The 15557-nt window shown below is 53.4% G+C and overlaps 1 protein-coding gene across 1 annotated transcript; it reads left to right on the forward strand.

Annotated features, from left to right (window-relative positions):
- Nucleotides 1–3199: 3199 nt before the first annotated feature.
- cldn5a (claudin 5a) lies at nt 3200–5367 on the forward strand. The gene has a single exon (XM_015365820.2). The coding sequence runs from the start codon at nt 3659–3661 to the stop codon at nt 4304–4306; it is 648 nt and encodes a 215-aa protein (XP_015221306.1). The 5' UTR covers nt 3200–3658; the 3' UTR covers nt 4307–5367.
- Nucleotides 5368–15557: the final 10190 nt, after the last annotated feature.

Consider the following 15557-nt stretch of genomic DNA (forward strand, 5'->3'; position numbering starts at 1 on the left):
AAAGCCTAAAGTGCATCCACTGGGAACACAAAACAAACCGGCTCAATCCCACCTCTCCCTTAGACACAACAGCTCCCGGAGCTCTGGAGATGATGGAAGGCGATCTCGGGCAGCACTGGGAAAGAGCGCTTTCCTTCCGGGGGTGTGCCAGTGCGGACGGAGGAGGGGCCTGCCTTGGGGGCCTCCGGATTTCATCCACACAGGCGCTCGTGTCGGGTCTGGAGACCGTACTGACAGCGCGGCACAGCTGCCGCTATGTTTAATGTCCTACTTCGGGATTACCAGGGGACACCAGGGAAGTGAGTTTAAAACCGGACACAGGAGAAACGTCTTTGCACAAAGGGTTGTGGGGGTCTGGAACAAGCTTCCCAGCCATGTAGTCAAAACTGATTACCCTGCTGCTTCCAGCAAAACAGCTAGTCCCTGGATCAATTAATTACTAAATGAGCTGGATGGACCCATAGCCCCCCTCTGATTTGTAACAGTTCGTACGTTCTGGGGGAGATCTATGCTCCTGTTTGTGTTTGTACTGCATACGACACAGTCTACAAGGGTTTCATATGATTTTAGCGTGACATCCCTGTCCTTTACTGCGCTGGACTATAATCCGAAGTCCGGGACCGCAAAAGCCTGGAGGACATGTGAGATCCATAGGAACCCGTAGGAAAATAAGGTGCATCCACAGTAGCAGCACAGAAGTCCCATGATGAATCCAGCACTGCGCGTGCTCATGAGGGCTTTGTGACCAGGTCTGGAGCTCAATGCACTTGAAAAGCAGCCTGAAGCCCGGACTGCGAATCCAGTGCAGTCTGAGCTCCCTCTCTCCGGGTCCGCCATGGTCAGGCTCTCACATGTCAGAAGAAACGCAGCTACAGATGAAGCAGCTTGCGATTTCCTCCCATTAGTATTTATTTATCCAAGGTGACTCACTTCCAAGACAATCAAAAACTTAGTTTTTTTGGGAGCAAAACACGATCTAGAGCCAAAGAACACACAGAAAACAATTAACACAATAATTCAGCACAATTCCAATCCGAGGGACGGATAGCTGCGGGAGTGAGATGATTCCACCCATTATCCCAAATCCGCTGACCCTGGCAGGGGGCGCGACAAGCTGGAGCCTGTCCGCCTGCGCCCACGTACAAGGGACACCAGTCGCAGGACTGTAGAGAACACGCAAACTCCACACAGACAGGTGTCTTTGGCCAGAGTCACCACCGACCCTGGAACTGTGACGCCATCATAAAAAAGACAACTATACGAAGCACAGATATTAGAGCAACAGAGGGTCTAGCACAGTGGTGCACAGCTCCTGTGCTGGAGGGCTGGACAGCCTGTACCATCGCAGTCCGGCCACACAGCAGGGCGGTGGCCCTGTGGCTCAGGATCTGTGCCTGTGGCTGGGAGGTTGCCAGTTCGAATCCCGTGGCCGGCAGAGGAATCCTACTCCATTGGGCCCCTGAGCAAGGCTGTTAACCCCAACTGCTCCAGGGGCGCCGTATAAGTGGCTGACCCTGCGCTCTGACCCCCAGCTTCTCTCCCTGTCTGTGTGTCTCTTGGAGAGCAAGCTGGGGTCTGTGAAAACACAAATTCCTAATACAAGAAATCAAGTGTATGTTGTCCTACATAACCTCATTGAGCTGATCATCGGGTCTTACAGCTGAGCACTTTTCCAAGAGTCTGCAGCTGTGGGCAGTTTAAAAGAGACCCAGGACACCTGCTGGACTGTGACTCTGGGGGTCCGGAGGTGCACTCTGTGATCTCCTGGAACAGTCTGACCAGGTGGGTCACCAACCAGACTCTGGAGCTCATCTGGAATAGGGAACCCTCCTCTCAGCACATTTCACACTGGTTCCCAGTTCCCAGCTGAGCCCTCGGTGTCCGGGCACACACTCTGCTTGTAGCCACTGGATGAGCTGCCGCAAAGCTGTGCTCTGGGTTTCAGTTCAAGCCACGGATGACAGAGACCAGTGCCTTTCTGTTGCGCTCCGTGGTAAAGGGCAGTGCACTGGGTAGCCCTGCCGGAGGGTGGTGGACTCGCTCTGCCCCTGTGGAGTTCGCATGTGACGGACTGGGTCCGGCCCTGCTGGGCTCGGCTCCAGCCTCCCTGCGCCCGGCGGGGAGGAAGCGATTTTCCCGGAGACGGCGGGCTGGACTTCGCCGGACTACCCAGAGGAGTGCGGCTTCGAGACAGGGTTAACGATTTACAAGAAGCCAAGACGAAAACAGCGGCTTTCGGGTCGTGTTCTGGGATTGACGAGAAAAATCGCGCTTTCTAACCCACTGTTGTCGTTTTCCAATGGTAACTTTAGGAAGGGCTGTGGACGTGTCTTCGAGGGCTTGTTTTTCTGAACCCGCGGCAGCAGGGAGCCAGTTCGGTAAAGAATGTCAGGGGGCCGGTGTACCCCAGGCTCCCCCTCGTGTTGGTGTGGAAGTCGGGCTTGGTGCAGCGAAGAAAACCACAGTACAGATGTCTGATAGGGATCTGGGCTTTTATTGTCCTTTAAAAAAGTATTCATAGCCGAAAGATGGTGCTTCAAACTCCCGCGATTGTTTGCAGCAGCGCCGAAATACATTTTTAGAAACGCACGGCTATTGTTCGCCCCGAGCCTCCACAGACTACCATATAAAGTAGAAGAAGAAACAGAAAAGGGAACAATGCGAAATCTGCTGAACACGCTCGTGGGTGAAGGCGCAGATGCTGAAAGAGGGGGTTAAAGGAGACCTGATCACCCTTCGCGCTCCTGATCACCCCCGCGTCTGCCGGCTGAGCTCGGGGTCTCGGACACCTTGTCAGCGGTAACTGAAAGTGAAGGGGCACGGATGCTCGCCGTGACTAAATACAATCGCGGCCTTCCACACGTTTCTCCTTCAGATAAACAAAAAAAAACCCGCAACGAGCCTGGTTGTAAAATAAAATAACACACAGTCGGTTATTACAGAAGAATATGGTTCGGCGTTTGTTTTCTGAGGCTGTAACAACTGCAAGAAAGAGCCCCGCACTTGTTGCTTTCCAGATGCCATGGTGGTGCACCCGAGCGCCGCAGAGTTCAATGGGTTGTTCCAGCAGAAAGCGAACGTTTTTTTTTTTACGAACAAGCCCTCTTAAAAACCACGGCAGGATGTACGAAACAACGAACGTGTTCTTCCCCCCATTCCCTCTGCCTCTCCCACCCCTGTCCCCTGTCCCATTCAGCGCTGAGTAACTGTTCTTGGAAATCGCCGGCGCTTTGTGTCTCTCACTCCCTGTCGAGCGCACTCGCCATTGGCCGAGAGAGGATGCCGGCTTCCCTCATTGGGCGCCGGCCTCCCTCTCGCCTGGCTCCCCACACCCGTGGAAATCCCCACCCCGCGAGTTAAATATTCCGAGCCGCTTACTTCTGCACTCCAGTCTGCGACGCGTCTCAGCCGGAGGGAACACGGGGACGGCCGCCAAGGAAAGACCCTTTTCGGTTTTGTTTGAAAGAAAGCAAGCCCACAGACAGCGATGTGCCCTCGAAGCGAGTGAGAAGAATACAAAAAAGTTCTTCGCTTTCCAAGGCACGGCGGAGGTTTTAAACTCCAGCGCCAAGAATAAGACCCCCCCCCCCCCCTAGAAAAAGCGACGCTTTTGAATTCTGCGAGGCAGACGCCGAAGACACAAAGGCAGCCAGGGAACATGGTTTCTGCGGGACTGGAGATACTCGGCCTGGGGCTGTGCATCGTGGGCTCGCTGCTGGTGATGGTGGCGTGCGGGCTGCCCATGTGGAAGGTCTCGGCCTTCATCGACAGCAACATCGTGGTGGCCCAGACCATCTGGGACGGGCTGTGGATGACCTGCGTGGTGCAGAGCACGGGCCAGATGCAGTGCAAGGTGCACGACTCCGTGCTGGCGCTCTCGCAGGACCTGCAGACGGCCCGCGCCCTCACCATCATCTCCTCGGTGATGGGCGTGCTGGGGCTCATGGTGACCATCGCGGGCGCGCAGTGCACCAACTGCATCAAGGGCGAGGAGGTGAAAGCTCGCGTAGTGAACGCCGGCGGGGTGATCTACATCATCAGCGGCCTGTTCGTGCTGGTGCCCCTGTGCTGGATGGCCAACAAAATCATCGTGGACTTCTACAACCCCGAGGTGCCCACGTCGCAGAAGCGAGAGATCGGAGCCGCGCTGTACATCGGCTGGGCGGCCACGGCTCTCCTGCTGATCGGCGGGACTCTGCTCTGTTGCTCGTGTCCTCCGCCGGGGAGCTCTTCCTACTCGGTCAAATACGCCCCTACAAAAAGAGCCACGCAGAACGGCGACTACGACAAGGGCAATTACGTTTAGCTGCCCCCCATCTCGCCCCGTGAAGGGCAGCTGTTGTGTTTTTAGCCAGCGGCACCTGTCGGTCTCTGGGCTGATCGAAGACCTCACATCGACTGCCAGCAGAGCCCCACTCTGGAAATCACGCTTTTGCACATGTGATCCGACCAGTCCGAACTGGAATCGGGACGATTCGCTTTTTTTCCCCCCCATCGACTTGTCATGGATCGCAAATAAACGAATCGGTGTGACCGAATTTGTTTCGACATATCCAAGGAAACCGAGAGGAGGACACGACCAGTCGAACGCATTTCTTCTAGGTACCCGGGTTCAGCCGCAGGCTCGACTGCGGAGCTTCTGTTATGAATTTGAAAGTATATATTTTCTTTAGATTTTAGTCGTAGCTCGTCGATTTTCCTAAACCGTTGTACACCTTGTAACTCGGGATTTGATAGCCCTTGTGCATTTGTATCTGTAAATGTTATATGAAAAGTGTATTTCTGAATATTCTGTAACTGAACTGAACGTGAAGTGTGTGTTCCTGGAAGCGTGTTACTGTTGATAAGAGGGGCTCACTGCCTTAATACCGCTGTCCCCCAAAGACATTTTTCCGTCATTATGTTTCACTGAAACTAAATCCAGCAACTTCAAGTTGGGAACTTGAGAACAGTTAGTCGCTCAAGCGAAATTCTATGTCATACAAAGCTGCCAGTTAAGGTCTGAAACTCATATTCATTCCTCAGGTGCATCAGTAACAGAGGGACGCGGCTGATGTTTTTAGAAACAGCAGCGAGCTCATAGCTTTGTCTCGCTCGTCCCTGGCTGCTTGTTCGTTGTTTTGGCTGCATCCGAGCAGAAATACTCTGTTTAAAGACAGAAAAACTAAACCACGTAACTCTCCTGTACAGCCAGTCCGGCTTTGTGTCGTGCGCAACTGTGTAACGTTTTTTTTTCAACCGCCTTTTCATCTGAAAGCATTTATTTTTGTATTTAAGAAATGGTAAAAAGAAATGCATGTTTGATCAATTCAAGTGTGACGTGTAAAACAAAAAAAGTACAGAGAAATAAACTGCTCTCATGCTTGAGATTTTCTTGTGTGAACTTCTGTGGTGTTCACGAACATCTGTTTCGGTGCTCTGCGCTGTCTTCGCCTCACTCTTGGGGTTCATTTTCAAAGTACTCGTCTAAAGCAGAGCTACTGTAGGCTGCGGGAGAGAACTCCAGAACCTTCTCTCGTCTTTTTATTTCACCGCAAACTAACTCCTCAAATGCGCGGTCACCAAGTGCATTTTCACCGGTTTTAGACTCTTTAATAATATTCGGAAACTTTCATTCTCCGGCAACAGATACACCGCGTCCCAGGCTCCCCTGACTGCCCAGACAAAGAAGCAGAAAGCTACGAGATTTACCTCTCGCACTGAGGGGCGTGCGTTCAGAATAACGTTTGTGACTACAGCAGGTATTGACCGCCGCGGTTTCCCCGACAAATAACCGTCTCGGGGAGGGTTGAGAGATTAATTCTTCGGGTGTCCAAACGTCCCCCGGGAGAGCCTGCACCAGGACTCCGCGGGAGAACGAATTGTTAAGTCATAAAGCGCGCAGGACAAAGCGAATTCCCTGGGGAGCACGTCAGCGCACAACCCCAGTCAGACAACCGGCTCAACCCCCACCCCGCCCCCGCTCTCTGAGGTCAGAGCTCCGATCAGCGCGAATGTGGGGGGAGAGAGTGGACGGGTACAAAAAAAACCAACCCACAGAAAGTTCTGAGACTGACTCCTCGGCACGCATTTAGGTGCGTGTTAATGACAGGGCAGGCAGGGTAAGGCGGACAGATAACAAGGGTCAGGCAGGGCGAGGATGCATCCCACCGCCAGCACGTCTCCCCCGCCGCCTGTCACGGCTCTTAGTGCATCGAACCAATCGATTACGTAAGACACAAGTAAGAGGTTTATTCCATGCTGAAAAAAAAGAAGAAAGAGAACACAACGTTTCGGCCGTGGAGCCTTCTTCGGGTGTGATTACGTAAGATGTCAACCCAATCCCGCTGCGTTCCAGCTGGGATCTTGAGAACATTGAAGTTGCACAGGCGATCTTCTGTGTCATGCGAAGATGACCAGTCCAGGTCTGAAACTCATATTCATTCCCGAGGTGTATGAGTAACAGGGGGACACGGCGGGTGTGTTAGAAGTTGGGTTCTGCTGGTCGGATCTGTTGCGGGAACAAAGCAGATGGAGAAACTCCTGGGCCGCGTCCCTGTGCCAGAACGCATACGTGACTTTTGCATTTAAGGCGAAACACCTGTTGCTTCATTCGCCGCTGTAACTGCGCAGCCTGTTATCTCTTTGGTATCCCTGGCAACCCCTCCCGCTGCGATGACTGGAATTGTGCTGGTTCCAGCTCCGGCGGTTGCACGGAATTGTGCTTCGGACCTGAGCTCATTTCCTCATGACTCACCCGATCGGGGGGGGAGCAGAGACAAACTGTACTCCGGGGGCCCTGTGAGCTGAGATCTATTTCCGAGAACAATTCCTGCGATTATTTCCCGCAGCACCTGAAACTCACAATGAAAGTTAACAAGAGCCGTTAGAATGAGCGCTGGGTGCCCTCAGCGCGCTGAAACCTTTCATTTCCGATTTTCCGCCAGGCTCCTCAGGCACAGAGCAGCAGACCTGATACACGAGATAAAGAGATTAATGCGAAACAAACTCTGCCCACGACATCCTTCGTGGTATAGACTCACGTGCCTTGAGAGCTGTGGGACTGAGGACTCAGGTTGGGTTTCAGACATGAAAATGACCCAGTAAGTTTCAGAGCAGGCACGCGGTGTCTTTAGACTGCTCCTCAGTGCCTGTCAGACCTGGTCATGGTGGTTGTTTTCCAGTCCAGAAGTGGCCTGGGTGTAGCAGCTGGAGCTGGGCTCGGCTCTCAGTGCTGCTTATTGTGAGCTTGTTAGTTCCACTCCACGCAGACAGAGGGGCGGGGGTGGGGGGTCTTCTGCCCCCTTTAAAAGCCCCTCATTCCTGCTTTCGGCGGAGGGGAGAAAAGGAGAGATTTGGCGGTGATGACATCACTGAAAAGAATTCTCGCCATGGCAACCGCTGAGGGCCATTGGTTGCCTGGATACAGGGACCGGCTACAACTTTGTCAGAACGGCCGTGTTTAACAGAACAGCAAATTCCTCCCAGCCTACTGATTCCACAAATCCGTGCAATACTCTGATTCCAGAACTGCCCAAGAGGCATTCCAGAATCTTCACTAGTGACAGAGGGAATTCAGATCACAGCCACAGTACATCTGTGATTAGATGCGATTTTGGTGTGTGTGTGTGTGGCGATTATATTGCAGTACAGCCGTCTGCTTGCAAAGCTGACCGTCACAAACAGGCACGATCACACTGAAACCATCACAAGTGTCCGAAACAGGACTGAGGTCTGGTGCAAGACACTGCAAATCCAAACGTTGTCTACTTGTGTTGAGTTATTCTGTTAAGGCAGAGGCTGACACAAGGACTAAAGAGGGTCTTGTAGCACCTTCCAGCCTGGTGTGAGACGTGATGTTTTAGGGCCTGTGATAGATCTTCGAGCCTCGTGCTTGTGCTACACTTGAGCTGGCAGAAAGCGCTGTGCTGTACTGGGCCTGTAAGCGTTGTGTCTCCCCCGACGCACGCCCTGACCCTTCGCCCACGGGGGAGAGAAGAGCCACTTGCCACTGCAGGCCACCCTGCGGTCTCTGACCCCCCGACCTGAACCCGCCCAACCAGCATCGGCGACGTGTGGCCACACAGGAGGTGCCAGCAGCTTTCCAGGGAAAGCACAGGTCCAATTAAAAACTGACGCCAAACTCAGGCAAGGCAAAAAAAAACCAAGAAATGGACTCACGGTTCTCTTGTTCTGCTGTCCTTCATGCTTTGCCATGCAGCCTAAATCAAAACGTAAAAAAAAGCAGAGAATCGGGCTGCCAGCGAGCAGAGAGGGAGGAGGGAACGAGCAGAACCAGCCTGAGAGCTGACAGCTCTCCCTGCCTGCTCGATGCACTGTGACCACAGTGACAGCTCATGGCCATCCTGGTTTTCCAGTGAAACCCGGAGGAGCATTCCGGGTTTTGGGAGCAAGGGAGGGGGGGAGGCGGGCGCGTGTGTGTGTGTGTGTGTGTGTGTGAATAGGGGAAATATCTATTCAAAAGGGTTGTTTTCCAGAGAGAGGCGTCAAAAGCAGAAACAGGCCGCAGGGCGAGCTGTGTCAGAGCAGGGACTCTGAGCAGCTGCAGGGAGAGACCGCCACACATCCGCCTGCAGGGTGGGAACGGGAAGAGGGAGGGAAAGCAGCTCGGCGCAGGGGGGCCCTCGCAGTCGTCACCCGCGGGGTGATCTCGCATTCCCGGAGGAAGACCCGGCAGGAGGCAGCAGGGGCACGGTCACCCTGAGGACTGCCCTCACCTGTGCCGGCCCCAGGAAAGAGCTCCCCCTTTCCTACCCGCTTCTTCCCCTTCTGGGCTGCAGGCGAGCTGGAGCCCACCCTGGCAAGCGTCACGAATACGCCCCTGCGTACCACAGGGATCTCAGCCGCCCGGGCTGGGGGAGCTCTCCCTTAGCTCAGCTGGCGAGATCCCTCTTGCGTGACGCCGGAGACCCGGGTTCGAGCCCAGGCAGTGAGGGGCGAACTGGCAGGGCAGGAGCGGCAGGGGTGGGAACCCCCCGAACCGTCAAACACCAGCAACAGGCACAAGGCGGGGCACGCCCTGGACAGGACGCCAGTCCATCACAGACACAGGCGCACTCATAGCAGGGCCAGTTCTCATAGAAGCCAATTAACCTGCCAGTCTGACTTGGGACTGTGGGAGAAAACTGGAGCGCCATGAGAACACAGGGAGAACATACAAACTCCACACAGACAGCCCCCCAGGAACTGAACCCAGGGCTCCAGCACTGTGAGGCAGCAGGGCACACCGCTGCACCAGGGTACGAAACTGAATTAACCTCTACTGCCCGTGAGGCGAATAACACATACAACAATAAAACAATCCAAGAACTAAACAATGCCATGATACGAAACAAGACTGCTGCCCTCCCAAGACAATCATCGAATCCCAAGTCAAGGCGTAATCCAGTCTTTAATCAGGTGTGTGCTCCCTGTCACAATAAAAACCACCCCGAACCCAGACTGGTCAGACTGTCGGCAAGTCTGAAAGAGTCTCAGCCTTGCAGCAATATCTGAACATTTGACTTTGTTGTTTTAGGTTTCTAAACTAGTCCTGGTCCAGGTGCAATCACAGTTCATTCTATTGTGTAACTTATCTGGGGGGGTTTACGTGTCAACATAGTTGACTGTATGAGTGTGCGTTACTTCTCTGACACAAGTGATCGCTTGCCCTTGCTTTTGAAAATCTAACCATCGAACTCGGTCTCAGGGTGGAGAGAGGGGACCGAGGGGGTGTTTTCCCAGCAGCCACCTTCGGATCCTGGTTTTATCGACACAGAAAACAATTCAAGAAAAATGTTGTTGTTGTGGTGGTGGAAAGCAGATACCATTTCGCAGGAAACTGACATGCCACTGTTTACAGTCTGGGGATATTTTTATCGCGCAATCTCTGCTTCTGCTGGAGAAGCATCAACAAAGCAGGAGCTGGTTTGTTTAAAAACTATCTGGGTAGAAATATGAATCCTTCTGGGTGTCTCTAGCAGTTTCACCTCAACAGGTTATACACGCATGTTGAAATGTTAACAGATTCTCATTGTTAGTAACAGTGTTGGATCTGCGCTTCGTATTGTGTATCTTTCATTTTGGTTACCATTACCATCTGGTTTGGTAATACAGGGAAGACTTACAATCTCTGAACTGGCTTCATTACTCTGCTCTCCTCCCCACTGAGGGCTGGTGTGTGGGGAGAGGACTGGCACATCACCCAGGTGGGGCTGCACACTGGTGGTGGTGGAGGGGATCCCCATTACCTAGAAAGCGCTTTGAGTGTAGTGTCCAGAAAAGCGCTATATAAGTGCAAGCAATTATTATAAATTATTATTAATGTATAAAGGTATTACAAACGCTGAGTGACGTCACTTAAATTGTCTACTTCAAGAGACACTTCTGATAATTTGACTCACTAGGTAGCAGTGTATTTGAACAGGGGGCACGTCTCTATGCAAAGAGTGGTGGGAGGGTGGAACATACCCTACCCTAACTCAAAATGAGATCCGGAAATCATTTTGCTACTCACTGCCTATGTTAAACGGGCTGTCTGGGCTGAATTTGGAACCGTTCTGCTGTTCCAAGTGGAAGGTTGGAAATACAAATCCCCACCCGATTGCGGATTCTTGCTGATGAAAGCTTTGTGCAATCGAGTCCTTTCATGAAGACCTGTTACCGAGAGCCCTGGCGCTTCACTGCGGGAATCCGTGCGGTTCCGCGGCGAGCACTCGATCTGCCCGCCGGCTCTGCGCACCGCAGCACAGGGCCGGCTGACAGGCCACATGACCGACCGCCTCTCAGCTGCCGAGCATGGTTAGGGGCAGCCTGCGCCCCGCAGGGTCTACAGCCCCCCGGAATGCGTTTTCAGTTGCGTCAGAAGGTCCTCCCGTAACACCTCGGTTTACCGTAACACCTTCTTGTTCCCAGCTTCCCCTCCTCGCCCCCACCGCCTCGGACTGACCCCCCGCTCTCATTCCTAAGGGCTGAACACAGAAAAACTCCCCACCAGCTCCCCGCTTTCTGAGTAGAAAAATCCAGAAGCACACTCGCTGGGATTGAGCAGTGAAAGTGAACCAAGGTAGCTACAAGATGGTATTGCGTTCGGTGATAATGTGGCAATGTGTGCCCCACTACAACAACAACAACAACAACAACAACAACAATAATAATGATGTCCAAGCCGGCGGACACGTGTATTTGAAGCATTAAGAAAAACGCGTCCTCTCTTGCTTTATTTCCCTGAAAAGCACTTAAAAAACAACAAAAGAAGACCGGAAACGCGCACATGTGCCTTTTCCATTCGTTCTCATTAGTGGGGTGCAGGGGTTCCGAATTGCGGTCCCGGGGACCCCCCCCCATACCTGCTGGGGTCTGTCCCACCCGAGAGCTGAAATAAAGAACTGAACCGCAGCAATGAGAGGTTTTAGTTTGAACAAAGTTCCCTAACGCGCAGGCCGTCGCCTTTTAACTACCGCCCGTCGGAAGTCACTTCAACTCTCCCTGCCTCAGAGCAGGGATTCACTGCACCCGAGCGCTCGGCTGCGATGAGGGCTGGGCACCCCTGTGTGAGGGACTGAGTCTGTCCGCTCAGATTTGAGACGCAACAGCCGTGTCGTTAAAGGTGGACTGTCGTCTCACAGATCCCAGCGGGGTTCACACGCGTTCATGGTGAGAAACGGTGTGAAATCATACACATCTCTTAGCCAAAGCGCTTCGCTCCGCGGTGCACAGCCGACTGCGCTGTTTGAGATCGCTGGAGTGTGCAGACTCCGGCATCACAGCGGGCCCGTCACAGTCAGGCCAGGCGGCTGGCCTCCCTCAGTATCAGTGCGCTTCACAGCTCTTCATAGCACCGGGGTATTTAATAACTAGCGAACAACCTCCGCTCCATACGACCCCCAACAGTGGGTGGGGTGTTCGGAACGTGTTCGGGGTGAAGGTGAATTTGGGGGTCAGTGCATTGGAAGGTGCAGATTCTCGTACCGGGGGAGGGGGGGAGGACAGAGCCGGGAATGTCTGACTGCCGTTGACTCCTTCCGGGAGGGCAACAGTACTGCCCCACTGTCCGGGCTGGGGGACCGCTAATCCAGCCAGGAATCCCTCCTCTGTCTTTCCCAGCCCAGCGACTCCGGCCTGCGGCCTTGCACTCAGGGATCAAACTTAGCAGCGAACGCGGCTCAGGATCGACGCGGCTGTGTTCTTCAGGGCCGAGTCGTTCTCCCCAGCGGCGCAGCGATTGGAAATCGCGACTCCGTGTTGTGTTAAAGAAGGTGGCGGCGGCGGCTGGAGATGCATTCGCACCGATCCGGCTTTCGAGTCCCGACTCACCCCTCTGCCCCGTTTCAGCATAATAATGCCCCCCACGCGAGCCGCGGCTGTCGCATTCCACGGGGGCACGCGGCGCAAAAGCTGCAAATTTCGGACGCAGAACCGAGCTCGACTCGCTGTCGCCTGGTTTCATGGGCGAGATCGCAAGGAGGACGGGCTGAACGTGGGAATGTACCGAAAGAAAAAAAAGGGCAGAAGAGCCGTGGACTTGCACCCGTTGCGGGTATGAATCGAGACAGCCCGCGCCCGTTACAAGCCATCGCTGGGCTTCTCCACACCTGTTGCCAACTCGGAAGTAGCGGGGCTGTAAGGCCGTGCGTTAGATTTCTAGACTTCACACTCGGAGACACTGAATGAAAAGGGGGTTCCTTCTCCCCCGAACCCTAACCGGCAGGGGTATGGGTGAGATCTCCGAGCGTTTCTTTGATACCGGCTCTCTGCACGGCGTAACCCCGGGGTGGCGGGGCGGTGGGAGAGGAAAGCCTGAAAGCCGTGCCGATGCACCACTGATGCTGCGCCACGAGACAGCTTCAACCGGAAGGACTGCTCCCGCGCGCAGCACCGTGCCCCTTGTGAACAGAAACGCAAGACATCACGCGCGCAACAGCCGTTTCTGCTCTGCCGCTCATCACCCTGCAGCTCCCAGCTGGCAGTCTCACTGAAGCCCAGCAGGGTGAGCCTGGCCAGTACCTGGAGGGGAGACTCCTGGGAAAGCTGAGGCTGCTGCTGGAAGAGGTGTTAGTGGGGCCAGCAGGGGGCGCTCACCCTGCGGTCTGTGTGGGTCCTAATGCCCCAGTATAGTGACGGGGACACTATACTGTAAACAGGCGCCGTGCTTCGGATGAGACATAAAACCGAGGTCCTGACTCTCTGTGGTCATTAAAAATCCCAGGGCGTTTCTCGAAAAGAGTAGGGGTGTAACCCCGGCATCCTGGCCAAATTTCCCCTTGGCCCTTACCAATCATGGCCTCCTAATAACCCCCATCTATGAACTGGCTACATCACTCTGCTCTCCTCCCCACTGAGAGCTGGTGTGTGGGGAGCGGACTGGCGCATCATCCAGGTGGGGCTGCACACTGGTGCTGGTGGAGGGGATCCCCATTACCTGTAAAGCGCTTTGAGTGGAGTGTCCAGAAAAGCGCTATAGAAGTGTAAGGAACTATTATTATTATTATTATTATTATTACAAATCCGGAACATCTCCGGGAGGTCACCGCACCAGATTAAGGACGTTGCCCAGAGATCCCTCTTCAGGAGAAACACGCCTGCACCCCTCTGCGCACCTCAGCTTCGGTCGGGCACCTAATTTATCAGGGTAAAAGCTTTCAGCTGCTCCCGACTCCGTGATAATCAGCCCCCCCACGCAAGAAGCCCGGCGTGGGCGGTTCCCTCCAGAAAGCGCGTTCGCCTCTATCGTCACTGTATATTCCTCCAAGACAAGCGCAGATAAACAATTATTTGGCTCAGTTCTACCCCCTGCCCTGTTCGGAACAACAATTACAGAAAATAAACACGGGCGGCAGACGGCTACCCGCCCAGCAGGCTGTAAACAGGGCCGTGCGTGTGGATGCGCCGCAGTCACGAGAGCCCCGCGCGCGAAACCCTTGCAGGGGTCCCACGCGTGGCACGGTCCCGTCGCGAGCCGGCCGCAAAATACATCTTTAAAAACTGCTCATGAGCAGAAACTCATTTGCACCGGACGATAACAGAGCAATCCACACAGGAAACGTCTCAAGAAGTACGAGAGGATAAAAAATGCTCGATGAAAAAGGCATATTAAAAACACAATTAATTTAATTGGCCACGACTTGAGAGGGGAGCAGAGAAACATTTCTAAAAATAACCAGCAATTTAAAATACCCTGTCATCTCCTGTGTAGAAAATAGATGGAAAAAATAACTTCCCACCCTTTAGTCGTTTTCGGTTGTTGCTTTTTCCTCTCAAGTCCGGTGAGAATTCAGAAATAAATTGCTGGCAGAGAAAGCTACCCGGTTCGTTTTGTTTTCAGCTCGAAGAGTAAAACCTTAGACCGCGTCCGGGTTGGGATTTTGTCTTCACCAGATTAAGAGCTAGCGAGAGAATCGGAGTCACTCCGGATTCGCGCTTTCCCGCGTGGCGTCTCTTACTAACGTTTCGTTAAACATCTTCTCACAGCCGGGAGGGGAAAAAAAAAACGCTTCGACTCTCTCCCATCCCTGGTTTATTTGTAAGACAGGGGGATCAATGTTAAGGGCCTGCGCTTTGGGTACAAAGGGAATCGGAAGAGGATTTCAGTTCTTCAGCAGGATGACTGAACAGTTTACACTTCGCGAACGCGTGGGTCGGGCCGAACAGAGTCCGCTGCTTTTAGCGGTGGGCTTTCCCCCCACCCCACCACCTCCAGAAAAATGGACAGCCTTCAATAACGTCAATACCAGCTTCAAAGAACACCGTGGGCAACTGTTGAAATCTTGCTCTTTAATGAGACGAGTGTAGAACCGTCAGATCCGGTTCACCCTCAAGACGAGCGCAGCCTCAGGTACAGCGAGGCCAGTACAGTAAGAAGGCCAAGGGCACCTGGGCCGGCTTACTGCGAAGATCCTGCTGCGCGCAGCAGCTCATGCACGCCCAGAGTAAACCGGCTCAGAACCGGTGCAGCACTGCCCAGCCCCTTTCAGAAACAAAGCTCCACGGTCCTGCCGTCAGACCCACTGCCCGCAATCAGACCCCGTTATTAGTGGGCAGGAAAATTGCAAATGCGGAAGAACGGAAGTGAAGTCCCTTTAAAACTGATATCTTAAACGGCAAGAAGCTATAATCCCAGGTGTCTATTTTTAAAGTACCTGAAACGAATCGTTGCGATCTGGAGAACTGGGACTGTGCTGGGACTCGTCTTCCTCCACATTTGTTTTTTTTTAAACTCCTATAAATACACCTCTAATTATACCTTTAATCTTTTTAAGGAAAAAAAAACAAAACAAAAGCTGAAAGAGAACATGCGGATTTGGAGCACAGCTGGTGCATGCCTTTCAAAACATCCCGAATTTACAGCCAGAACAGCTGCCAAGAGTGAACTGGAAAACAGAAGAAAGGGTCACGTCGTGGCAGCAGGTTGTCAAGCTCTTGTGCCAAAACACTTCACAGCAGGAGCCAGGAGCACTGGAGGCTTATCCTGAAACTCCCGGGCCCCTCCATGACCAGGGTTGGATATGAAGAGTCCTCCTGCAAGATGCTGACGACGAGGTAGCAGAGGTAGTTGGCTCAGTTCTTCCTAAAATGAACTA

This window comes from Lepisosteus oculatus, chromosome 22 (assembly GCF_040954835.1).
Source record: "Lepisosteus oculatus isolate fLepOcu1 chromosome 22, fLepOcu1.hap2, whole genome shotgun sequence".
Classification (NCBI taxonomy): Eukaryota; Metazoa; Chordata; class Actinopteri; order Semionotiformes; family Lepisosteidae; genus Lepisosteus; species Lepisosteus oculatus.

Coding starts and splice junctions, on each gene's coding strand:
- cldn5a (XM_015365820.2), top strand. CDS start 3,659: ATGGTTTCTGCGGGACTGGAGATACTCGGCCTGGGGCTGTGCATCGTG.